General features: G+C 33.1%; 1 protein-coding gene and 1 long non-coding RNA gene across 7 annotated transcripts; one reads left to right on the top strand and one right to left on the bottom strand.

The window, feature by feature from the left end:
• Positions 1 to 11,482: 11,482 nt before the first annotated feature.
• On the bottom strand, positions 11,483 to 16,928 carry LOC139847776 (uncharacterized). Its single transcript, XM_071837503.1, has 4 exons — positions 15,270 to 16,928; positions 13,556 to 13,858; positions 13,229 to 13,348; positions 11,483 to 11,638 (listed from the first exon to the last, which is right to left on the bottom strand). The coding sequence occupies exons 1-4, from the start codon at positions 16,926 to 16,928 to the stop codon at positions 11,483 to 11,485; spliced, it is 2,238 nt and encodes a 745-aa protein (XP_071693604.1).
• A 2,065-nt stretch (positions 16,929 to 18,993) lies between these two features.
• LOC139884776 (uncharacterized) lies at positions 18,994 to 25,337 on the top strand. 6 transcript variants are annotated; one of them, XR_011771946.1, is made up of 9 exons: positions 18,996 to 19,775; positions 20,215 to 20,316; positions 20,434 to 20,486; positions 21,835 to 21,904; positions 23,310 to 23,426; positions 23,526 to 23,610; positions 24,551 to 24,624; positions 24,747 to 24,822; positions 24,901 to 25,335. It is a non-coding gene; the product is annotated as an uncharacterized lncRNA (long non-coding RNA). The 6 variants fall into 6 exon arrangements; XR_011771947.1 differs by lacking the exon at positions 21,835 to 21,904 and adding an exon at positions 23,707 to 23,739; XR_011771945.1 differs by lacking the exon at positions 21,835 to 21,904 and having other exon boundaries at positions 18,998 to 19,631; positions 19,743 to 19,775; positions 24,901 to 25,332.
• Positions 25,338 to 25,766: the final 429 nt, after the last annotated feature.

Here is a 25,766-nt window from a genome sequence, read left to right on the forward strand (position 1 = left end):
CACATACTTGAATGACATTTTGTGGCATTTCATCACGTTGACTTATTTTTCCGGCCCTTTGACAAGCATCACAGGATTTGCAAAGAAGGTGTGCGTCTTTGAAAATTGTAGGCTAATAGAATCCAGCATCGTAAACTTTTCTTGCTGTGAGCTGAGGCCCATAATGCCCTCCTGTTGGTCCTGTGTGACAATGGTTTAAGATTTGACTAGCTTCATCTCCAAATACACATCGGCGTATTATTCCATCGGGACAACTTTTAAACAAATGTGGATCTTCCCAGAAATAGTGTTTTATATCACTAAAGAATTTCTTTCGTTTTTGGTACGACAATCCTTTTTTAAGGAATCAACATACTAAGTAGTTTGCATAGTCTGCAAACCATGGAATTTCATTATAATCTATCTTCAATAGATATTCATCAGGAAAGTTATCTTGTATGGCCGATTCATTTAGAACTTCTAATTCAGGATTTTCAAGACGAGAAAGGTGATCAGCTACGAGATTTTCTGCTCCCTTTTTGTCTCGGATTTCAATATCGAACTCTTGTAAGAGTAAGATCCAACGGATTAATCTTGGTTTAGCATCTTGTTTCGAAAATAGGTATCTAAGAGTAGAATGGTCGGTATACACCACCGTTTTAGCTAGAACGAGATATGAACGAAATTTGTCAAAAGCAAAGACAATAGCAAGGAGTTCTTTTTCAGTAGTTGTGTAATTCGTTTGTGCTCCTTGTAACGTCTTACTAGCATAATATATAGGTTGAAATCGTTTTTCAATCCTTTGTCCTAAAACGGCTCCCATTGCAAAATCACTTGCATCGCACATTAGTTCAAATGGTAGATTCCAATTTGGAGTTATCATGATCGGTGCATTAGTGAGTTTTTCTTTAAGAATATTAAAAGATTTGATGCATTCATCTGAAAAGATGAATGGTGCATCTTTTTCTAGGAGTTTATTCATAGGAGTGACAATTTTAGAAAAATCTTTTATGAAACGTCGGTAAAAACCGGCATGCCCTAGAAAACTCCTAACTCCTCTAACATTGATGGGATGTGGAAGTTTAGCAATTACATCTACTTTAGCTCTATCCACTTCAATTCCTTCCTTTGAAATTTTATGACCAAGAACGATGCCTTCTTTAACCATGAAATGGCATTTCTCTCAATTAAGTACTAGATTTGATTGTTCGCATCTAATAAGCATTCATTCAAGATTAACTAGACATGATTCAAAAGTATCACCGAAGACTGAAAAGTCATCCATGAAAACTTCCATGCATTCTTCTATCATGTCGTGAAAAATCACCATCATGCACCTTTGAAAGGTTGCAGGGGCGTTGCAAAGTCCAAATGGCATGATTTTGTAAGCAAAAGTACCATAAGGGCACGTGAACATGGTTTTCTCTTGGTCCTCGGGTGCTATTGGAATTTGAAAGTATCTGGAAAAACCATCAAGAAAACAATAGTAACTGTTTTAGGCTAATCTTTCCAATATTTGATCAATGAAAGGTAAGGGAAAGTGATCTTTTATGGTGGCGTCATTTAATTTTCTATAATCAATACAAACACGCCATCCTGTTACAGTCCTAGTAGGAATAAGCTCATTTTTCTCATTTGTGATGACAGTCATGCCACCCTTCTTAGGTACACATTGAACTGGGCTTACCCATGGACTATCAGAAATTGGATAAATTAAACCTGCATCAAGCAGTTTAATAATTTCTTTCTTAACAACATCTTGCATATTTGGATTTAGTCTTCTTTGACGTTGCACATACGTTTTATGACCTTCTTTCATAAGGATTTTACGTGTGCAATACGAAGGGCTTATTCCTTTAATATCATGAATCTTCCATGCAATAGCTGGTTTATGAGCTTTTAGCACAGAAATGAGTTGTGATTTTTCATTTTCAATAAGAGAAGACGATATTATTACAGGTAATTCAGATTCACCATGTAAATAAGCATATTCCAAATGGTTTGGAAGTGGCTTTAACTCTAATGTCGGTGGTTCTTCTATCGATGATTTATATCGATATCTGTCTTCTTCTTTTAGCATTTGAATTTCTTCTGTTGTTGGTTCATATCCATTAGCCATAAGTGTAGCTAACATTTTAGCTTCATCAATTGGTTCAGTTCCTTCTCCTAACGAACATTCTCCCGTTCCTTGTAATTCTGGAAATTCTTCTAATAATTATGCATGTGAATCTATGGTTTGAATATAATAACATGTATCATCTGCAGATTGCGGTTGTTGCATGGCTCTATCAACTGAAAAGGTAACACTCTCGTCCTCTATACTTAGGGTCAGTTTCTTACCAAACACGTCTATTATTGCTTTAGCCGTGTTTAAGAATGGTCTTTCTAATATGAGAGGAACTCGAGAATCTTCTTCCATGTCCAGAATAACAAAATCTACTGGAAATACTAAAGTACCAACTTTAACTAGCATGTTCTCCATTATCCCTCTAGGATATTTTACTGATCGATCGGCTAGTTGTATACTTATTCGTGTTGGTTTCAATTCTCCAAGGTCTAGTTTAGCGTATAATGAATACGGCATTAGATTTATACTAGCACCTAAATCTGCCAATGCTTCTATTGAACTAAGACTACCCAGAAAACATGGAATTGTGAAACTTCCTGGATATGATAATTTTTCTGGTATCTTATTCAACAGCACTGCAGAACAATTAGCATTCATAGTAAAAGCTGAGAGTTCTTCCATTTTCTTTCTATTCGTGATTAGATCTTTCAAGAATTTAGCATATCTAGGCATTCCTGAAATCACATCAATGAAAGGAAGATTGACATTTATTTGTTTAAACATATCCAAAAATTTGGATTGCTCGGCTTCAAGTCTCTCTTTTCTCATTTTACTATGGTAAGGAAGTGGTGGTTGGTATGGTTTTACATAAGGTTTAGCCTTAACTGTGCTCAACTACCGGTTCTGTTTCCTTATCTTGCTCAGGCTGTGGTTCTTGTGTAGTAGGAATAGAATCATCAAAAATTACAGGTATTTCAGGTGGTTTAAGTGTAATACCACTTCTTGTGGTAATGGCTTTAGCTGTTTCATTCCGGGGATTAGCATTTGTATCACTAGGTAGAATTCCCGGTTTCCTTTCACCTATTAACCTTGCTAGGTTACTTACTTCTTGTTCCAAATTTTGAATCGAAGCTTGTTGATTTCTAAATGCTTGAGCATTTTGTTCATTGGTTTGTTTCTGAGATGTGAAAAATTGAGTTTGAGATTCAACTAGCTTCGACATCATATCTTTTAAATTTGGCTTTTTATCATCGGTTTGTGGTGGTTTATTTTGAAAAGTAGGTCTTTGCTGATTGTAAGTATTATTGGATACTTGTTGATTGCTAGGACCTTGTTGGTTGTTGTATGGAACATTTCGGTTACAGTTCTTATTTTGATTGTAGATTGGTCTTGGCGGTTGATAATTATTCTGATAATTATTTCCAGGCATTTGGTTTATGTATGAAACATTCTCTCTTTGTTCCATTGTTAGTTCAATACTGAGACAATCTTTTGTCAAATGTGGTCCTCCACACTGCTCACAACTAATTCGTATTGAGTGAATATCTTTAGTCATCTTCTCTATTCGTCTCTCGACAGCATCTATCTTTGCGGAAATGGAATCAAAGTCATGGCTAGAATCGGCTCTAGCTGCTTTAGATGATCTAACGATATCTTTTTCTTGATGCCACTCATGTGAGTAGGAAGCAGTGTTATCAATAATTTTGTAAGCGTCAGTTGCTGTTTTCTTCATAATGGAACCACCAGCTGCTATATCTATGTCTTTTCTTGTAGTGATGTCACATCCTTGGTAGAATATTTGTACTATTTGACAGGTGTCTAAACTATGTTGCGGACATCCTCTTAATAACTTTCCAAATCTTGTCCACGCCTCATATAGAGTTTCATTTGGCTTTTGCGTGAACGTAACAATTTCTCCTTGAAGTCTTACGGCTTTAGATGCCGGAAAGAATTGTTTAAGAAAATTTTCAACTAAAACGTCCCATGTATCAATCGCCCCTTCAGGTAACGATTCTAACCAATCTTTGGCTTCTCTATTTAAAGTCCAGGGAAATAACATGAGATATATCTGTTCATCCTCCACTTCTCTTATTTTAAATAGTGTACAGATCCTATTAAAGGTACGAAGATGTTCATTTGAATCTTCCTTCGGTGCACCACTAAATTGGCATTGATTAGTTACCATGTGTAAGATTTGTCCTTTGATTTCATAGTCTGGTGCATTAATGTCTGGTTGAGTAATTGCGTGACCTTGGCCAGTGCGTTTAGCTCGCATTCGGTCTTCCATACTTAGAGGTTCCAGATTTTTCATGATTGAATCTGTTGAATCTGAATCACTAGAGGATTCTGATTTAATGGGTTGTTCCTCGACAATCTCCGTTTGAATGATTGGTGGTTCCAGAGGAAAGATTAGTGGTTCAGGATCTCTGAATTGTCCCTGAATATCCTCCGGATTCTCAATTGTGAGGTCGGGTTCAAAAAATGGATTATCGGAAATTTGAATTGGAGTACTTGGTCGACTTGATGACGATTCTAAAGAAAAATCAACGGCGACAATATTTGCTAGATGTCTTGATCGAGTTACAGGTGGTGAACGTATAAAAGGTGGTGAACGTTTTGCTCGGTGCATTCACTAAATATCCTATTAGTTATAAAAGATAAAAATTATATAAGTTATCAAATTAATAGACTTTTCTGATTTTGCCCATGTTTCGAATAGCCAATAGATGCAGCAGGGAGCCAGAACCCTTTAAATCGGAAGCTCACAACTCAGCCACTAACAAATCCAACTATTACTACGAAACAGAAAATTTAGATGTCTATCAATTTAACCACTTAAAATAATTTTTCGTTGAAATTTAAAGAAATTTTAGAGAAGAAATAGAAAAAAAAATTAAGTCCTAAAAACTAGAGCGGCGAAAAATAAGAAAGAAAAATAGTGCGTCGAAAAATAAATAGTCGAAAAATAATAAAAAGAACGTAGCGCGTCGAAACTTAAAAGTCTAAAAACTAAAAATTAAAAGTTGCGTCTAAAGATATTAAAGCTTAAAAGAAATACTATATCCCAAATGACAATAACTTAAAAAGGTATTAAAATTTTAAAATGGCGTTGCAAAATTCTAAAGCACTTAATTCTTAGTCTAAAGAAAAAGCACTTAATGGATTTTACGTCAAAGCCTAAAAATCTAGAAATAAAAATAACTATGGCAAATACTATATCTTAAAACTAGTTACGAACGAAAAATACAAATATTAAGCTAAAACAAATAAAAAGATACAAAATATAAAAATAAAACTTAAAGTTGTAAAAAGCACAATTTTTATAAAAATATTATTTTATTTTATAAAACTATTAATTTTATATATTTATTAAAACTAATTAAACTAAAAAAACAAATTAATAATAAAAACTAAACTAATTAATTAAAAACTAAACCCTAATTAGGGTTTTAATAATAATAATAATAATAATTAAACTAAACCCTACTGTCGGCTGAGGTTACCAGGCGGGTCAAATCAAGCCATGCGATCGCATGGTTTGATAGTTAAAATCTCATGCGGTCGCATGGGGTAGATTTTTGGGCCAGGATATTGGGCTTCAACAGTGATCGGGCCGAGTTCTTATATTTTTTTCATGTTTTAATATTTATAAAAAAGTATTTATATAAATTAAATAAAACTTATATTTTTAAAAACTAAAAATAGAAATAGAAATATTTTATAATTTTATATATTTTTGAACAACTCTTATATATATATATATATATATATATATATATATATATATATATATATATATATATATATATATATATATATATATATATATATATTGTTTTTCTTTTTATATTTTTGTATTTTTAATATTTAAAACGTATATTTTTTTATACAAAGAACTTAAAAAATCTTTTTTTATAGCGTTGCGCTTTCGGCGTTTTAGTTTCCCCGGCAGCGGCGCCAAAAATACTTGATGTCTGCGAGGTGGTGTATAAAATAGTTATATTTTTGCTACAAAATACTATTAAATACGATACAATTTTACACAAGATATTTATTTATTTATAGAATGGATATACCTAAACCTTGCTACAACACTTATAGGCAGTGTACCTAATCATACAGTAGTGTAGTTTTTAGTAAGTCCGGTTCGTCCTCAGGGAACTCGCCAAGTTTAACGCTATATTTTTTTACTTATAATTGTAAAAATACAAAAATATATATAAGTAGTATTATTATTATAAAAGGGGGGGTTTTTACCATTTAATGACCGGTTTGTCAATTTTAAAACTTAAGTCGCAGTTAAAACCTAATGTAAAATATTAAAAATAAATATAACTTAATTTAAAGCGTAAAGTAAATGACAATAATTAAAATGCGATAAATAAAATAACGGTAAATAAAATTGCGATAATTAAAAGTGCAATAAAATAAAATTGCGATAATTAAAGAGTACGATAATTAAAAGTGCAATTAAATATGAAATAAAGGAAATTAAATATGAAATAAAGGAATTATGCTTATTTAAACTTCCGTAATCATGATGTTTGACGTGTTGTTTTTAGTTTAGTACCATGGGTTAATTGTTCTTTGTCCTGGATTATTCGATATGTCCATACGGATTTGTCCATAATAGTCCATCAGTCATAAATATAAAGTGCGAGAGTCTTCGTCAAATTATCCTTATACCCGAAGTCAAATATTCCAACTAATTGGGGATTCGAATTATAACAAGGTCTTAATACTTTGTTTAATGAATACACCAGGTTATCGACTGCGTGTAGTCCAAGGTTTTACTACTTTGTTAACAATTACACCAATTACCCTTGAATGTAATCCACCCCTGTTTCAACAAGTCTATTAACTATTAATCCAGTTCCGTGTCAGGTAAAATGAACAATTATTGGTATTTATAGATATCCCGCCCACCGTACCCAGTCAAGCGTATGTGGTTATATATAAATATGTCAAATTATAAGTCTATATATTAAATTAACGAGGTATCGTTTAGTTAATATAAAGCCCATTAATAGCCCATAGTCTAATTTCCACAAGTGTCGTTCTTTTATCCAAACCCCAATTATGGTCCAAAACCCAATTACCCATTTTTAATATTTATTCCAACATCACGATTACTTCGGCATTAAATAAGCATAATAATAACTTAGCTACAAGACATTAATTTAAAAAGGTTGAACATTACTTATAATGATTAAAAATAGTGTAGCGTTACACGGACAGAATTTCGACTTACACCCTTACAACATTCGCTAACATACCCTTATTATTAGAATTTAAAATTAAAATTAAAATATAATATATATATATATATATATATATATATATATATATATATATATATATATATATATATATATATATATATATATATATATATACGTGAGAGAGATAGAGAAAAAGATATCTAAATTCGTCCGAAAATGTTGAAATTTATAGATGTGGCCAGGTAACTGGTGCCATACGATCACATGGATTCTTCTCTTCCAGGCCATGCGATCGCATGGCCTGCTTTTCCAGGTCACATGTCTTTGTTTGCTAGTTTGCCGACGGTTTAATAAATAAATATAATATATAAATAATTTTAAGAATTATTTAAATATTATATTATATTTATGTGCATAGTTGACTTGTAATTTTTAGTCCGTTGTGTCGAGCGTTGAGAGTTGACTCTGGTCCCGGTTCCGGATTTTTGAACGTCCTTGCGTACAATTTAATATCTTGTATTTTGTGTTTTTCGGCTTGTACTCTTGTAATTTTAAGACGTTTCTCACCAATAATTTGAACCACTTTGATTGTACTTTGTACTTTTTAGCTTTTTGGTCGTTTGCGTCTTCAATTCGTCGAATCTGTCTTTTGTCTTCACCTTTTTATTATTTAACGAATATCACTTGTAAATAGAACAATTGCAACTAAAAGCTTGTCTTTCTTGAGGGATAATGCTATGAAATATATGTTTGTTTCCAGACCAGTTGTAGGGTGACGAAAAATCTTGAAAAGTCATTGCTAAAATCGACTGGAAATCTACCAGGCCTCAACGTCAAACAGGGAAACTGGTAGTCAAAGCTTATCTCAATGAGGGAGATTTGCTGGCCAAATGAGAAGCGCACCATGATACACAAAATGTCAGTGATTGATCAGATTCCCAGTGGATAACCTCCGGAAAGGTAAGATATCAGCTTTTAAGCCTGATGAACCTCAATCTTTATGGTTGACTTAACGGATTAGATGATTACCTCATGATTAGCGATGATATCTGGACGTAATGTGTATCCTCCTAAACGCATTATTTTCTTACCAACATCTAGCGATGTTAGGTACTGTGGGAGGGATTGGCTTGACCAATAGCGGGAAACCCGCGCTCATTTTCCAAAATTCAGAAAATCCGACAAAAAATAGGAAAACGTGCCTAGTGTAAAAACTAGCATTATATTTTCAAAAACATAAAACGTTTTCATAAAGTCCTGATTTCCGTAGGATCAAATTTTTCGGATACTTGGCTCTAAAACTCCCAAAAATGTGTGCGTGTGTTCTCATTGTGTATATAGCGTGAGTGTGATTACAATAAAGGTGTGTTATACTTAAAGCGTGTGTTTCATATAGTGTGAGTTTGCGTTTCAAATAACGTGTGTGTTTCATGTGTTTCGCGTGACTTGTGTGATGTGTGTACTCTATATTGTGTAAGTGTGTTTGATAGTTTTCTACTTTGTAAGAATGAATTGCTTGAGGACAAGCAAGGTTTAAGTGTGAGGTGTTTTGATATTGCTCAAATACATCATATATATATCTCGCAATATCGTGTAAAATACTCTCGAATCAATGATAGTTAAGGTGGTTTCTACAAGTAATACACAAAGTTGATTCTGATACAAGTTATGGTCAAATTAGTGCTCTAAAACGATAAAACAAGGCTGCAGATATGTTGGACGCCGTCCAAAATGATTGGGACGCCGTCCAAATGAAAGGAGATTTGGAAAAAACAAGACAGAAACGAGACAGTGAAATTCAGCACAACTCGACGCCGTCCAGCCCTTCAAAACTGGACGCCGTCTAGAAATCTGGACGCCGTCCAGGCCTTTACAACTGGACGCCGTCCAGTATCTTGGATGCCATCCAGAAGTAGGTTTCAGCCTACTTTTGCTTTTTGACCAACTTTAACTGCTTTAAAACCAAATAATTGATAGGGATACGGAGAGATACGAACCAGAGGAGTTAGAAGACGATTTTAGGAGCAAAATTGGAGAACTCCAAGCTCTTGCAAGTGATCTAACATCCAAGAATCAAGAAACCAATCCTTCTCCATCCAAGATTCATTCTTTATTAGGTTGATTTCTTGTTCCTAACAATGAATTCTACTTATTAATTGATTGCTATTTTGTTTGTTAATATGATTGTTGGATAAACTCTATAATATTTGTCTAGATTAATAACTGAGGTATTGGATGTAATCTTATGGATTGAATGTATTATGTGTGATAGATTAAAGCTTGAATTAAAGAACCATGCTTATTGATGATTAAATCATTTGTATCTAGTTAATTGATATATTGTTGATAAAGAGAACTCTTGTTGATGTATCATATTGATTTACAATCAACTTGTCTTAGATTGATTGTTTACTAAACCGGACCAAGGGGGTAAATTAGATCAAAACGATTAGACGATATAGGGATGAATTGTGTAGAGTGAACGCAAAAGACAATTGGTATTCAAGTCTTTGATCTAGCTAATCAACTAGTCACAAACGAAAAGGTCTAGGTGATAGGGAACCCTCCACTTAGTAATTATAGTTTGAGTACTTGTTAAAGAGAACTCTTGGCAAGTCGATTTGGGTGATTAGCATCTATATCATAGTTATTTGGTTACAAACACGAGAACTATAGAGAAAAGGGAACCCTTGATCTTGTAATCGAGTTTGCGTGTTTACTAAAGAGAACTCTTGGTAAATCTATTAGGTAACTTGCACACATATTCATTCAATCGGGTCTTAACAATATAACTTACATCCAATATCGAGGGTAAAATATCTAGATGAACATTTCGTATCTTTGATCTTAATTAAACTATCTTGTTTGTTTTCTTTGCACTTGTTTTCATTATATAAACTTAAAATACCAAAAATATTGTTTTTACTTTTAATCTTCTCTGATTTGGCTAAATCGTTAAATAGCCACAAAAACATAATATCTTGTACATTTAAGTTTCATTTACTTAGTTAATCACAATATAGTTTCTAATTCTAGTTTGACTAATCCAACTGTCCTTGGAACGATACACGGAACTAAACCATTATTTATACTACTACACGATCGGGTACACTGCCCGTTAGTGTGTAACAATCTTTAATCGGTATTTTTCCATACTATTTCATATAACAATTCATATACCATGTTTTGAACATCACATTTCTTATTGGAACATGAGTTAGATGTTAAATCGACGCCAACTCCAAAACTAACAATGGTGTCGATGGGTTTTCAAGTTGAAATCCCAGAATACAAAGAGCCAAAGATTTCAGAATCAACCTGCTCTTTTCCTACGGTGGAGATGAAGGTTCCTTCACCAGAAACCCCCAAGGTTTTTAAACCTCGCAAATATTTTTTCCACAGACAACGAGTCTACTCCAATTACCAAACCGAAACCAATCAACCGTTTCTACAACCAACCTATGGGAGTAGTGGGGAACTCACTGGCTTTTCGTGATCAATACATATGGTTTACTCATAAACCAAAGCACCCAAGTTCAAAAAAACCAAGTAAGCCAACAGTTAAACCTTCAAAACCACTCAAGTACTCATTCAAAGAGTTACTTTCCTTAAACCAAGATCTGAGATCAAACCACGAAGGAATGCAAGGTCAATCAATCGAATGGACAATGCTACAACATGTACACCAAAAACAATGACAAATCAAACCAAAAACCCACTACCCAAACTTCCGCACTAAATCTCCGACACAAACTCTACCCAACAATACTTCTAACTCCCTATGTCCGATTAAGGGAGAGCAAAATGACTCATCATTCAAGGGGGAGCTAAATAAAATCTTCAACAAAGCTCTTTCCTACACCCCTCTCAATTCCATCAAGACATATTTGGACAACGTACACCAAGGGAGAGAAACAATGTCAGGAACAAAAGATGGTGTGCATTGTGATCATTCTTATCTGACAACGAAGAATCTTCCAAAAGAAGAAGATTCTTCATTTCAAGACAACAACTAAGCCTATACCAATGGAAGAGTTCAAGACATCAAAGATATCCCCGAGACCTCTAACAGTACAAGAGTACGAAGATGATCAACAACAAATCACATATAAAGGGGAGATTGTTAAGTCATATTTTATAGATGTGATTTGTACTAGAAGTAGGGAGTATAAATACTCTTAATGTTACTTAGAAGCTAACACTTTCATCACAATTACTCCAACTCCCTCACACACTCACCAATTCTCTCCCAAATCTCTAACACCTTGTAACCTTTCACATCTGTAATTTTGACACTTTGTAATTCATTACTACTGCTACTGTACATGATCTTCATCTTCATAAGATCGTCTTCATCATTATACACACACTGATATATACAAGCATATACATACGTACATCATACACGAACTAACATGAACATGAATCTGAACTAATTCTAGCTTTATCAAATATAAATATAATTATATTGTATAATTATATAATAATGGTTATATATGATTGAATAATATATAATTATTAATTATATAAAAAAATATTTGAGCTAAGCTTGATTCTAGTCGAGTTCATGTCTAGTCCGGTGTATTTTTATCCTTAAAAGTGAGTAAGATGGATTTTTGATTGGAAAATGTGTATGATCAAGCATAGTTATATACCGAGGGTTGGAAACACGTTTGAGTGCAATAGAAGTGTTTTTTTAGATTTAGCGCCGTTAACATCCAGTTTGATTACTGTGATAACCCTAGCCGAGATGATGATCTCGTGGAGGGTGGTTAAAGGCTTACCAGCCGGTCGATGGACGACGCTGCTTGAACGTAAGGAAAACAACCTTATGAGGAGCCGTAGGTGAAAACCCCTATGTAGATTGTGTGTCCAAATTGCTTCGATAAACTCTCTATGTATAAGATAGAATTATAGTTTTGTAGAAGACTTAATGGCTACAATTTGACCAAGCCCTGCTGTCCGGCCCAATGGACTTATGACTAGATAATTAAAGAATGGTTTAACAGTTCAACGTCATGTCAACACTTTTTTTTGAGCTGTAATTGTTTTGAATTTAGCACATACCAAATAATGAATTGCAACTACTTCTCTAGTGTTAATGTCTCAAAATCTAAATTTTTAGTGACGATATAGTCAGAGGCGCCTTCGATGCATGTACAAAGTGAGTAGTCAGTTATGGTTCAAAATTTTTAAAACCTATAAAATAAAATAGTTTGTTAATTTTTCATAAACTAAATCACAAATATTTTACTTATCAAACAATTTAATCACAAAAATTTATTTATCAATTAGTTTAAGTTATACAAATTCGTTTGTAAAAAAAAAAAAAAATAGTAGTATAAGTTTATATATTCGAAAAAAAGTTTAATGTTTTAAGAGCTTATTTTTTATTTTTTATCACGATTTTAACCCTTAAATTAAAGAAAAAATTATGCTGTTGATACCTGTGATTTGTTCACATTATCATGACAACACCTAAAGTTTTTTGGTACCTGGGTTTTGTGTAACTTACGTGATTGATACCCATGGCTAACTGCAGTTAGTCATGGGTACCAATCACGTAAGTTACACAAAACTTAAGTACCAACTACGTAAAAAAAACTTTAGGTGTTGTTATAATAATATAAACAAACCACGAGTACCAACGGCGTAATTTTTTCTTATTAGATATTATGATTATGATACTTTTTAATTATCGGATCAAACTTTTATTGTATATATATATATATATATATAAAATAAAGAATAAAAAAGTAGAGTGACATATAAACAACTAGTGGAATGACCCGTGATACCACGGGTAAGTTTAAACGATACAGTTTAATGATTTGTTTTACATTTTAAGCTATTGTAAATGCCAAAGTCGTATTTATTGAGTGCGTTGACAATTAAATACACAAATAAAGCATGTTGAATGAAAAAATAGTAATCAACACATTCAAATGTAATTAAATACATAATTGAAGACCGTAAACAACTTTAAAAATGTTGGTGAATCAACTTCTTTCGCACATAGACGCTTGTTAAGTGCATGATTGATTCCGTAAACAAAAACTCTCATATCCACGTTCATCATCTGCGTGTTAATAATAAAACAAAAAGTTAGTTTAGTGTATAGTTAAATGTTTGTGTACTATGTAAAATATGACGCGAAAACAATGAATATGGTTTAATTAAGTTTGATACTGAGTGAACGAAAACAACATTGACACGTATTATTTAAAAAAAAAAAATAATGTACAAATAAACCTGTGTCAAATTATTATTATAAACTTTGAAAAACTTCCTTGTAAACAACATTAGTTGTAGTATTAGAAACAGTCATATCTTGTCGCATATATGGATGTGAAACCATTTTATAACTTAACTTCCATGTGAAACCATTTTCCGAGCCATTGAAACCATTGACTGGCCTAACAATTATACCACGCAACAAAGTAATTTTATACTTATGCTTTGTGGCGGGAAACTTAACTCTGTTGTCGACGACAGAAAACTGGCTTAATAGACAACAAGCGTCTTGTGCCAATTTTTTCTCTAATGGTCCAATCATATCATGCTTAATTGTTGCATGTATTTTTTCAGACTGTAGAAATTAAAAATCAAATTAGTAAGATGATGTTAAGGCTTCAAATGTAATTTCACTTTTGAAAGTTAAACAGTTTATAAATAAGAATTTTCCATACCTTCTCTTCCATCAAGATCATTTAAAACAAAAGGTTACTCTTCCAAAAGCTAACTATTTTGACCTTCAACTTCCAAGAGTCCTTGATTGTATCAAGATCTTCAATGAAGTTATAGCTTTCATTCGACATTATGTATGTGGTTTGTTGCAGAATAAAAATATACGTATGCGAATGTTTTGAACTTGAATAATTTGGTTTATGGAATAAGGAGTATATATAGAGGGAAATGTTAGTATAGTTAGGGTTCAATATAACCAAAATCACATTCCAATATAGAATGGTTGAAAGTTTGCATGATTATAGGAGATATTTTGGGAATGATTGGTGATTTGATTTTATCCAAAGTTGGTTGAAATTTAGAAAAGATAAGTCACATACTCTGTTTTGGAATGCCAGCGTAATCTTATGAGTGATCAATTTGGATTGCTATAAAATGGGTTGTAACAACAAAGAGATTGCGAAAATTTGTGTTTTTATTTAGAAATCATATATCGGATTTTATAACCCGCGAAAATTTGGGTTTTTATTTAGAAATCATATATCGGATTTTATAACCCGCCAACATTGATTGGTGCTAACAATTTTGCATTTAATTAACTTATTTGACGTTTATCTTTGATTTCTAACTTATAGTCCAAAATTTTCGGGTAATTAGTTATAGTTTTAAAGACCATATGGTATATTTTATAGCAATTAAACATAATTAAGTTTACAGAATTATGAAACATATTATATTATATACGTATATATAATCAGTATTAAATTGTTTTTACATAGGTTTAATAATATGGAAATTAGGATAATGTCAAATTGTTTACATTTGATTTCATTATAGATTAGGTGTTATCCAATCTTAATCGTCATAACTTATTTTAGTGGATTCTACTAAGTTTCTTATAGCACAAACAGTTCCAAAAGAATTTAAAAGGTTTTTTTTTTTTTTTTTTTTGAAAAGCAAGACTTAGATTAAAACCAAATGATAGTTTACATGTACAGTGCCAACGAACTATATGGGCAAAATTTACAGAAGCCCAGGAAAACATAAACCTGTACAAACTAATTTAGCTATTTACATTTAAGGAAATAGCGACTTTGAAAACTTTATCCTATCCCCGATCTATCATTTGTGCCCGACACATAAAAGCCCGGATTTAAGATCCATTGATGCCACTCTATGAAAAGATTCTTGTTACGTCTTGCGATCCACTTGAATGATGTAGCTTGCACCTCGGCTAGAATTTTTTCCGCAGCCCATTCCTTATTTTTGAAGACTTTTTCATTCCTCGATCTCCATAGCATGTAGCAACTTACCCATTTAATCGCTTCCCATGTGACCTTCCCGTGTTTTGTGTATGCTGAAAATACCGAATCCTCATTGATGGGGGCGATCGATTGCACAGCTGCTTCCGAAAGGTTCCACCATCGAGCAAAACACTCCCAAAACTGCTTCACCTTCACACATAACTTTATTGCATGGTCTACTGTTTCGAGTTCTGTTTCACATAAAGGGCATAATATCGAATGTAGGTCTATGCCCTGTTTGTCGAGCTCCACTCGAACCGGTAGCCTCTTAAGATTGGTTCTCCATGCGAAAATTTCTACTTTTTTTGGAACCGATTTGTTTAGTGTTGTAGCAGGGAGTTGTCTAGCCGCAGTTGACCTTTTGGAGTCGATTATTTCCGCGAGTTGTTTAGCTGTGAAAATCCCTTCGGTACCTAGGTTCCATCTCCATTTTTCCTCACTATTCTGTTGGAATCTGAATTCGCCTATCTTCCTGGACAATTCTGCCAATTCTGAGATTGCTCTACCCCTCGGGTCTCTGTTCCAACACCAATTACCCGTAACCGTTTCGCCCGTCTGTTGAACTCTTTCCTGTAAAGAGACATGTTTGTTCACCTCTAGTGCAAAAAGTCTTTTGAATTGTTCCTTGAGTGGAGTGCTTCCTAACCAAACGTCTTGCCAGAATTTGATTGAGTTACAAATCCCAATCTCCCTTATGAATGATGTTGAGAAAGAGATGCCCCACGAGTCAATCTTGTTACCTGCTTTTATAATATTTGCCCATGTAGAGCCAAAACCTACACAACGCGAGTTATTAGTACCTCCCAACCCACCCTCCGACCCATAAATGCTAGATATGATTTTTGCCCAAAAGGAGTTTTGGTTCAATTTGAACCTCCACCACCACTTTCCCAAAAGTGCTAGATTTTTTGAGATAAGGGAACCGATGTTTAGACCACCCTCCCCATATTTTGAAAGTACCCGATCCCATTTTACCCAAGAAAGTTTTTTACCCGAACCCGACCCGCCCCAAAAGAAATTGCACCTTATGGATTCGAGTAGCTTGATCACACTTGCAGGCGCGCGAAACAAGGAAAAGAAATACAATGGTAAACTACTAAGCACCGATTTCACAAGAGTCAACCTACCACCAAACGAAATTGATTTTGCTTTCCATTCGGAGAGTCTTTTTCTGAATTTTTCAATTACCGGGTTCCACGAGTTAGCTTTGCTCATTTTAATACCGAGTGGGATACCTAGGTAAGTAATCGGGAAATCCCCCGAAGAGCAGCCAAAACGATCGGCCATCAGCTTACTATCTTCACTTGATATTCCAACTCCAATTAATTTAGTTTTTGCAAAATTGACTTTAAGACCCGATAGTTCTTCAAAACAACGTAGGAGTTTCATGACATTAGCCAAGTTGCTTCTATACCAGTCTCCAAAAAATATCATATCGTCCGCGTATTGGAGGTGGGATACCATGATCTTATCTCTACCAACATTGATTCCTTTAAAAATACCATTTTCAGCCGCCCTTTGTGTGAGTATGTTTAAACCTTCGGCCGCGATAATGAATAGAAAAGGAGAAATCGGATCTCCTTGTCTAACACCTCTCTCCGGTTTAAATTCTAACGTAGGGGACCCGTTCACCAATACGGAGATCGACGCAGAGGACAAGCATGTCATGATCCATTTGATCCACATATATTTGAATATTATTAAGATCCATGTATCTATCTATAAATACAATTAAAATGCTAACCTTATAAGAGTGTAAAGATCGAGATCCAGTAGGTTAATTATTGCCATTGCTGCTAAATTGTTTGGCATAATGATAGCTGTTTCATGAAAAGATTGTTAAGTTGCAACATCAAATAACATATAAGAGTGTAAAGATTTGTTGTTTCATTTCAAGCAAAATCGAAAAAATCAGAAAAACAGTACATACGTGCAAGTTGATGATGTATCTTTTTTACTGAGATGAAAAGCTTGTGAGAAGGTTGGGAATGGTGTGATAGTCGTGGGTTTAAATGACTTTGACTCTCCTATTATTTTGGCAATTGATTTCGTTTTTATTGGTTAAGATATTTTTGCTTATATTTATCTATCTTTTTCGGTTATGAAGTATATTTTTTTTTTTTTGGTTTTTTTTTTAAATTCCAATGATAATGATAATTGCATGACGTCACCCTCTCATCTAAATGGAAACACGTGTCCCTGATATTAGTCTAATTACGTATACGAGCAAATTAGCATAATGGTGATGTCATAAGGTTAGCATTTGAATTGTATTTATAGATACGGAATAGTATATAATGCCTTGCTTTGATAAAATTGCATCCTTAATTTCTTGTTAACAATTTGTATGTTGATTAAGTTATTTGTTGAATGACTTAAAATAAAAGAACCTAAAAGCCAACAACCTAATTACCATCACCTATGCTTTCAAACAAATAAATACATATAAAGAAAACTAACAACCTAAACGCCATCATTTAACAGCTACAACCTACCAATTATCAGCTATAAAGTACTAGATAGTTTTTTCAAACATATCCAACTACTTTTATTTTTCAACAACTAATTTATTTTATATCTTCTTATTTTTTATTTTAATTTTTTGTCAAACAAGCATACAAGTTAGAGTTTATAAGTGCCCAAAAACTCATCAAATCTCGTGTTCTAAACACATGTACCCTAAAAGACTAAAATAACAATTTATATGATAAACGTAAATATCATCTTTTATAAGCTTCTTATTAAATAATTCATTTCAATCATAGAAATGTATTTTTTTTAAAAATATTACGCCGTTGGTACCCGTAATTTGTTTACGCTATCATGATAACACCTAATTTTTTTTTTTTGCGTAGTTGGTACCTAAATTTTGTATAACTTACGTGATTTGTACTCATGGCTAACTACAGTTAGTCATGAGTACCAATCACGTAAGTTATACAAAATTTATGTACCAACTACGTAAAAAAAAGAAACTTTAAATAATATGATTATAATGTAAACAAACCACGTGTATCAATTACGTAATTTTTTCTAAATTAAATTTATGAGACGGTCTACATCTCGGTCCCCCACTACATCTACGAACTACAGTCAACCAAAGTTTTCATCCCATCATCTTCCTTGACCAATAAGATTATTCCAAGTTTCCAATTTACCCTAAACTACCAATAGATTATTGACAACATTCCATGTCACTAAATATATCATTTAGCCACTCATTTTGTTTTGAGTTGCTAAATATTTGTATAAGTATACGATTAAATATACGCAGAAATGACACTTAAAATATTGCTTTATTAATTTTCTCCCTTCTATTTATCAGTGATCTTACATTTCAAACTCAAAAAGTAGATAACAAAAAGCATTAATGTTGATACCCATCAGATGAAGTATTAATCATAATAATATAATCTAGCTTGATGGTTAATTATCATATGCGAACTTAATAAAGACAAGCAAAAAGTGGTTAACAAAGTAGTTTCTTGTCACGTCTTTTTATTATTCTAATTAAATTCTAAATTCTAAATCAATCACAAATACAAAGTTTATATTTAATGATATTTCTTGACCAAGTCTTGAGTTTTATTTGTCTCATCTTATCACAATACCAACTCAAACAGTCCAATATGATACAGTACAAATTTGATATACACAGGGATTAAAGATTAAAGAGTTTTCTTCTGTATGTTGAATTTTTACCAGATTGGGTTTAGGTCAAGCAGTGATCTTGCTTAAACTTTCAACTTACTTCATGATTAGTAGTATATATATATATCTATCTATCTATATATATCATATAATTATAATATATTAAATAAATATTTTTGTTTTTTATTTATGTATAAGGTGCAAAGGGTTAGGAGAAAGATGGAGTTTGGTTGAGAACTGACAGAAGAGAGTGAGCATACGCAGGCAATTGTATAGAGAGACTATATAGTGTTTATGCGTGTGCTCACTACTCTTGCTGTCAGCCACTTATTCTTTATTTCTCCTCCTGTTTATTTTGTGTGTGTTTATCATATGTGTATGTATTATCTTTATCAAATTTAATTTTTTTTTTTTTTTTTTGTTTGTTAAATCTTATGGGAAAATGGAAGCATTATTTTTGTTAAATCTAGACACTTGGAAACTTTAAAATATCATATAGCTACATAGCTATAACTATAGCTATATCAATCATGACACCACCACAACATAAAACTGTAGTTAATAAATTTTCTGATGACTAGTTAGTGTTACACCATACAACACCACCACATCCCCCTTTGTTAATCAATTAGAGTTATCATTTTAAGCAGACTCGAAATTGGGAAGATGAGATCAAGAGAAGACACGAGGATGGTAGGTATAATAAAGATTCACCTTCAGGTTCCATTTTTGTTAAAATTGTTTTTTGTGGTTTTTAAACATTATAAATATTATTTATTATTATTTCAACTTGGGAGTCTAAATGTCTGTACTTTTTTTGTTGATGGTGAGGACGAAATGGGAATTTTCGAAATCATTAACAAGGTACATCTCCATCATCTTCTATTAATCATTGATTGTTAATTGTTATTGTACTAATTAACTTCACTTTAACCTTTTTTTTCTTCTAAGAAGTTTCAGTTTTTCAATTTAGGGTTTTCTTCTGCCATCCGTGTTATTTCTTCTAACTATTTGGCATAAAATTATGGTTGTGTTGTTAAATTGTACTACGGAGTATTATAGATGTGGAATTTGTTTTTATCAAATGAAATTCTATTATTCAATGGGTTTGATCGATGAAACTTACATGTAGTGATCCATTAGTTATTTGAGTGAAATATTGTTTTTGGTACAAAGCATCTTACTATTTGCAGGCAACTTAACACTCTTAAAACACAGATATAAAATTTATTCACTAAAAATTAAGGGTTTTTGAGTTAAAAACGTTTCCTTTGCAAGGCCAATACTAATAAAAGTTAATTAGGAAGCAAGGAATGCCAAGAACAGTTTGATTCAATTCCACGGACTAGTAGAAGTGTAGAACTTTTTGCTTTCCGTACTTCTTGAAGCGACCTCGATAAAGCAGGTATGATGGTATTTGCTAAAGTAGTTTATATGGAGGGGAGAAAATTATAAAAAAAGTTGTTATTAACAATATTGCATTAGTAAATATGGTCGTGTTAATCAAAATTTCTTCCTGCAGAAGTTGATGCTTGGGTGGTAAGATTGCCTAACTGGAGAAAGAATTCGTGCCAGGTAACAAATTTATTTGGTTAGTTCCTATTAAGTTTGATAATCAGAATATATGCAACTTAGGCTGCGTTTGATAAAACTGAATGATTTAGCGCTGAATGGTTCAGAGCCTCTGAATAAAGTTTGCTCTGAATGAAAATAAGTTGTTTGATAATCGTTTTAAATGAACGATATGAATCGAGTAAAATTACCTTATTGACGTGTTACATGAATAAAAAATACAATATACTTGTTGGTTACATGTTCTGGATGTGATTTGAAAAGAATATTACAGAACAATTAGGCTCTTAATGATTAAGAGATTGTTTCAACTCTGAATGGTTCAACACTGAATTTTGAACCATTCAGCACCATATGTCATTCAGAGGTCAGAAACAAACACGCTGAAATCATTCTATTAAGAGGCAAACAAACGCACCCTTAATAAGTTTAATGGTTCCTATTATATGCAATTTATATGTTTAATTCCTATTGCTGTTGCTGTTCTAAAATTACATTGAATAATATACTGATATGCTGTATCACACGTGGTTTATTTTTTTTTTTATGATACATAATATCAGTGATAAAAAAACTCAAAGTCAATTATTAGCATTGGCTCAACTTGGGAAAATTGTGTTCTCAATACACGTTTATGTTTCCTTAAAACGGAGAAAGTCTTCTATATATATATATGTTCAGAAGGGCAATATTTTAATCGAATATACGCGTCCTACCCGGGTTAGCCGGTGACCGTTTATGTTTTTGCTAACTACTTAATGATACGTCTTACTGATTACACTCAAAAAATCAAATATTATATAAATATTATACGTCCTCCATGTCCCGGATAAAAAGAAGTGAGGAGGTCTTAGTCGGAAGACCGAAAAAACACCATTGCTACACAAATTAGTCACCAGTGATCTAATTCGTGACGTCGTGTACCTTATTATGTATATCGACTAGAAACACTTGAAGAATATCGGGCAGTATTTTACGTAAGTCTTTTACCTTGGGCACTTAGCACGCTATCCGGAAACGTATTACAAAGACCCTAACAAATATCTAGCAGTGTGCACACATGAGAAGCGTGTGTGCCACGTAAGCCCCATTAATTTGGAAAGTTTGTTACACACATGAGCAGTGCCACATCAGCACCTCTTAACAAACTTTCCCACATATAAATAGACACATTTGGATATTTGCCATATTTCCACTCACCATAAACTTACTCCCCCAAAAAATTCTCTCTCATATTCAAGTTCATAAACTCTGGTCAAATTTCGATCATCCTCGAGTCGGAATTTACCACACTATTAATTACTCGTCAACAGAGTGATTAATCACCAAGTGTTTCTGATTGGGTTTGCAGGATTAAGCTGGAGATTAAACAATTAAATCAAACCTTATCACCTTCATTTTGCACTCAAGCCATTATCCCGGTAATGAGTTTGATCACTACTCAAATTTGGTAGCCCTAATGTGCTTTGCGGATTTGATGCTTGTACTGTAATTATGATACAGTCACTGATCATATGATTAAAACGTGCATCAAAAGATTCGTGTTGATTTGTGACTTATGTGATGGCATCTCATTAGTTTATCATCATTGCATCAACAATCAATTCAAGTCTCCACGGATGGATTATATTAAATTTTGGTACTTGTTAGTGTGTTTGTAATTAGTCTGTTTATCATTGAATATTTATTTAAGACCAAAATTGTTTCACTGATGACCTATCGAAGTGACGAACCGTTGAAAGATCTCATGATCTCTTAAACAGTACATTAACTTCTCTAAGCATTTAGTATTCATTTAATTAGTCAACTTTGACCACCGAAACCTGTTGAGAACTTGAGACATATCATTTACAACAACAACAACAACAACAACAGTACCCAATACCACTTGAGTGGTGTATGGGGGAGGTGAGATGCAGACAATCCTTCCCTTATCCGAGAATAAAAACAAGTCATTTCTCCACCCAGAAAAGTAGAGAAAGTCATCCCTCTCTTTGAGACATATCATTTCTCAGTGAAATATTGGGAACAGAAGCACTTCACCTTTATAATTAAATCCAAGTGTTAACCTGTTTTTGACATGTGTAGCTCATAATGTTTGTAGTTAGGTTACTATATTCTGATGATTATTTGCTACTGAATATTGTGGTTTCTATTATACTGTCACTATAAGGATCATCACTTGGTTACTGTCTGATCGTGTAAGACATCAAGCCAGAGAAGCAATGAAGTAAATATGAGTTTTTCCATAAGATATTTGGCATATAGTTAAACTGCATCAGAATTGATGGTTATATCATGCAAGTAAACTATTTCTAATTTCATATTCCTGTTTTGTAATGATGAAGCTAGATGGTTGTGTAAGAAGTGTGCTGTGTCATTTGTGCATTACCTGACTATGTCTGTCATACACTCATACCATTAATAGGTAATCATTAATATTAATATTTAATACTACGTATAATCTATATGCAAAGCTCGTAACTAGTGTCCACGGGTCGATTATGGAGCTAGTGGTTGTGGAATATATGACATAGCAATATGAGCAATATTTTAACTGTACACATGTGGCCGCCTGGGGCAGTACTAACTACTAACTGTGCTTTTAAAGTTTTATGATTAATTGAAACTTAATTTGCTGCCGAGGTATTCAATGTAAACTCAGCAAAATATGTATATATGTAAATAAAAGTAAAGTTGGATCTTTGTAACCACTTGCTAGATAATAATAGTTACGTGGTAATTGACTTGTGTTGACAAGGTTGATTTATGTAAACACGTTTAATTAAGGTAAACTTCTGGTTAATTCTTCTCTACTGTGTGTAGATCGATGACCATGACAGTTGATTCAACACTATTTGGTCAGGCAGATCGAGTCACAAAGGTCTTTCTATGGCGTGGCCCGGCATGAGATAAATATAAGGCGTGCATCATCTAATCGAGGTGAATATTAAATGTCAAAATGATAATACTTCATATAAGTTTGTAATATCTATATACGTCTGTGTCCACTACCATATAATAATAGATTTCTATATGCAGGGTTTAAGTACAAACATAACCAACCGAGTAAACATCTTAAGGGTGATCAAGAAAGGGTCAAAACGGTCACGCGATCCCCAGTTAGGTGTGTACATCTTAGTTAAAATAAAAAATACTCGCTCTCCTTGTGTAACATAACATGAACATGGAAAACCTCATCTATCTGCTCATTTCCTTGTAGACAACTTTAAACCATCACGAAGGTGACCTCGTGGTAAGGGTCGTAAAGTCCTCACAGGTAGGGGTTAATTGAGTTGACTCGACCCCTAATAAGGGTTAATCGGGCCGGGTTAGTCGAATTAATAATATAGATAAAAACTTAACCATAATCCAATTCAACTATAAAATTGGTTTTGTGGGTTCGGGTTTTGTGGGTATTGGCTTGACCCGGATAATCCTACTAGTAGCCAACTATTATCATTACTAATTAACCCAATACAAATCAACAATGCCCAAAGAAACTAATTATTAATAGAAAATTAGTACATTATGTTCTATGGGTTAGTGTGAATAACAGCAGGTGATGCAATGTAGGTCTTGTAAATGCGACTTCAGTTTAAAATTAAGTTGAAAAATGCCACTGTACTGATTCGATACTAACCTTTCTTCTCTCGGGCCTGGGTGCTAAGTAAAAGAGTGAGTTAGTATTATCTTCTTATCAGTTTGGTATAGGCCTGGCAATCCATACCCATATTGGGTTTATTAGGTATCATGGGCTTTATACTTTTACTATTGGGTTTCCTTCTATTTTAAATCAAAGTCATAATGGGTTTAATGGGCCTAAAAAGAAAAGACGCGAGCCATAAGTCAGGTTAATTGGTTTTCTAATTTTACCTATTGGTTTTACTTAACCTTTTCCTATTGTTACCTGATAGTCCAATACTTAAAAAAAAAAAAAAAACCTAATTTTCAATTATCGCGTATCGTACCTTCAAAAACCTCTACGCCCAATCGCCGATTCATGAAGATTTGAATACGGAAGAAGAATCAATGAGAAATTGACGATCGAAGAATCTATAACGCAGATTTATGAATAGTTGAACACGGATTCAAAGGGTTTTTCATCCAAATCTGCTCCTCTTCTATAATCTCTCATCAGGTAGGGTTTTAAATATTGATTTTGGAACTTTTTATTTTTTTTTATCGTTGTCGTTGGTTCAGACAACTGTATGATTGTTAATACTAAACTTTTGATTTGATAACAAAAAAGCCTTTATTAAGTTTGTAGATCGAGTTGGAGCAGTGATTAAGTTTGATAAAAAACAAAGTGATTGGTTGTTCGAGTTCGATTTTGAAGGTAGTATACTGATCTATTTTAAATTTTTCTATCCATTAATCTTCATTTATTAATTTAAATCCTTTATACTTTTTATAGATGAAGACGAAGTAGAAGAAGAAGATCTAGTTGAGGATATTGAAGTGTTGATCCCAAGTGTTTGAAGTAGCATGATATGGAAGCGATGATCCCGAGTCGTTATCGAAGCATCCGTTTTTTATCCATGAAACTCAATCTTATATTTGTTTGTATATATTTTCGCTTTTGAAACATGTTCTGATAGACTTCTTTTTTAAACTTGTTATGCTGCTTGTGTAATACCCTTTTATTCGACTTTTGAATACTTTCTGTCCGCATATCAATCGTTAGAGGATCAATTAAGGTTGGTTTTGGTCTATGCTTATGTGTGCCTATGAGTTGGCAGTGTCGTGAAGTTGGAGATTAATCTGCTAGAACTACTGCAATGAAGAATGATAGATTAAATATTGTTTAGTAGAATATTTCAGAGTAATTGTCTTCATGAATCTATTGACAAAGATTTGTAAATTATTATATAAAAATGTGAAGGAACTTTCTGCAATCTGAGCACATTACCTACATAATTTTGAAATAACTTTTTCTTGTCTAAACTTAACGAATAGGCTTGAAATAATTTTTTAATACATCTGAGCACGTTCCTACATAATTTTGAAATAATCTTTTTCAAAATATCTCATTTATTCTAATTTAAGACTTCTGGCTGTAAAAAAATTGAAGAAAAAACGGGTTTCGAATTGACCTGAGCAATTTGACCCATTTGACCCATTTGACCCATTTGACCTGTTAACTCATGACCTAATTGACCTGTTACCCAAACCGACCCAACCTGAACCGTTTGGACCCGTATAAAATTTTTACCCGTTTGACCCATGACCCATGACCCATTTTGACCCAAAACCGTTTTAACCTGTTACCCAAACCGACCC

This window comes from Rutidosis leptorrhynchoides, chromosome 1 (genome assembly GCF_046630445.1).
Source record: "Rutidosis leptorrhynchoides isolate AG116_Rl617_1_P2 chromosome 1, CSIRO_AGI_Rlap_v1, whole genome shotgun sequence".
Classification (NCBI taxonomy): domain Eukaryota; kingdom Viridiplantae; phylum Streptophyta; class Magnoliopsida; order Asterales; family Asteraceae; genus Rutidosis; species Rutidosis leptorrhynchoides.

Bases quoted from the DNA above. Each gene is read 5' to 3' on its own strand.
- LOC139847776 (XM_071837503.1), bottom strand. From the start codon at position 16,928: ATGACATGCTTGTCCTCTGCGTCGATCTCCGTATTGGTGAACGGGTCC. The intron at 13,859-15,269 runs GTAAGTTGCTAC...TAATTTCTACAG, and splicing joins CATGGGAAGCGATTAAATGG to TCTGAAAAAATACATGCAAC. The intron at 13,349-13,555 runs GTTTTTCAAAGT...ATTAACACGCAG, and splicing joins CTAATGTTGTTTACAAGGAA to ATGATGAACGTGGATATGAG.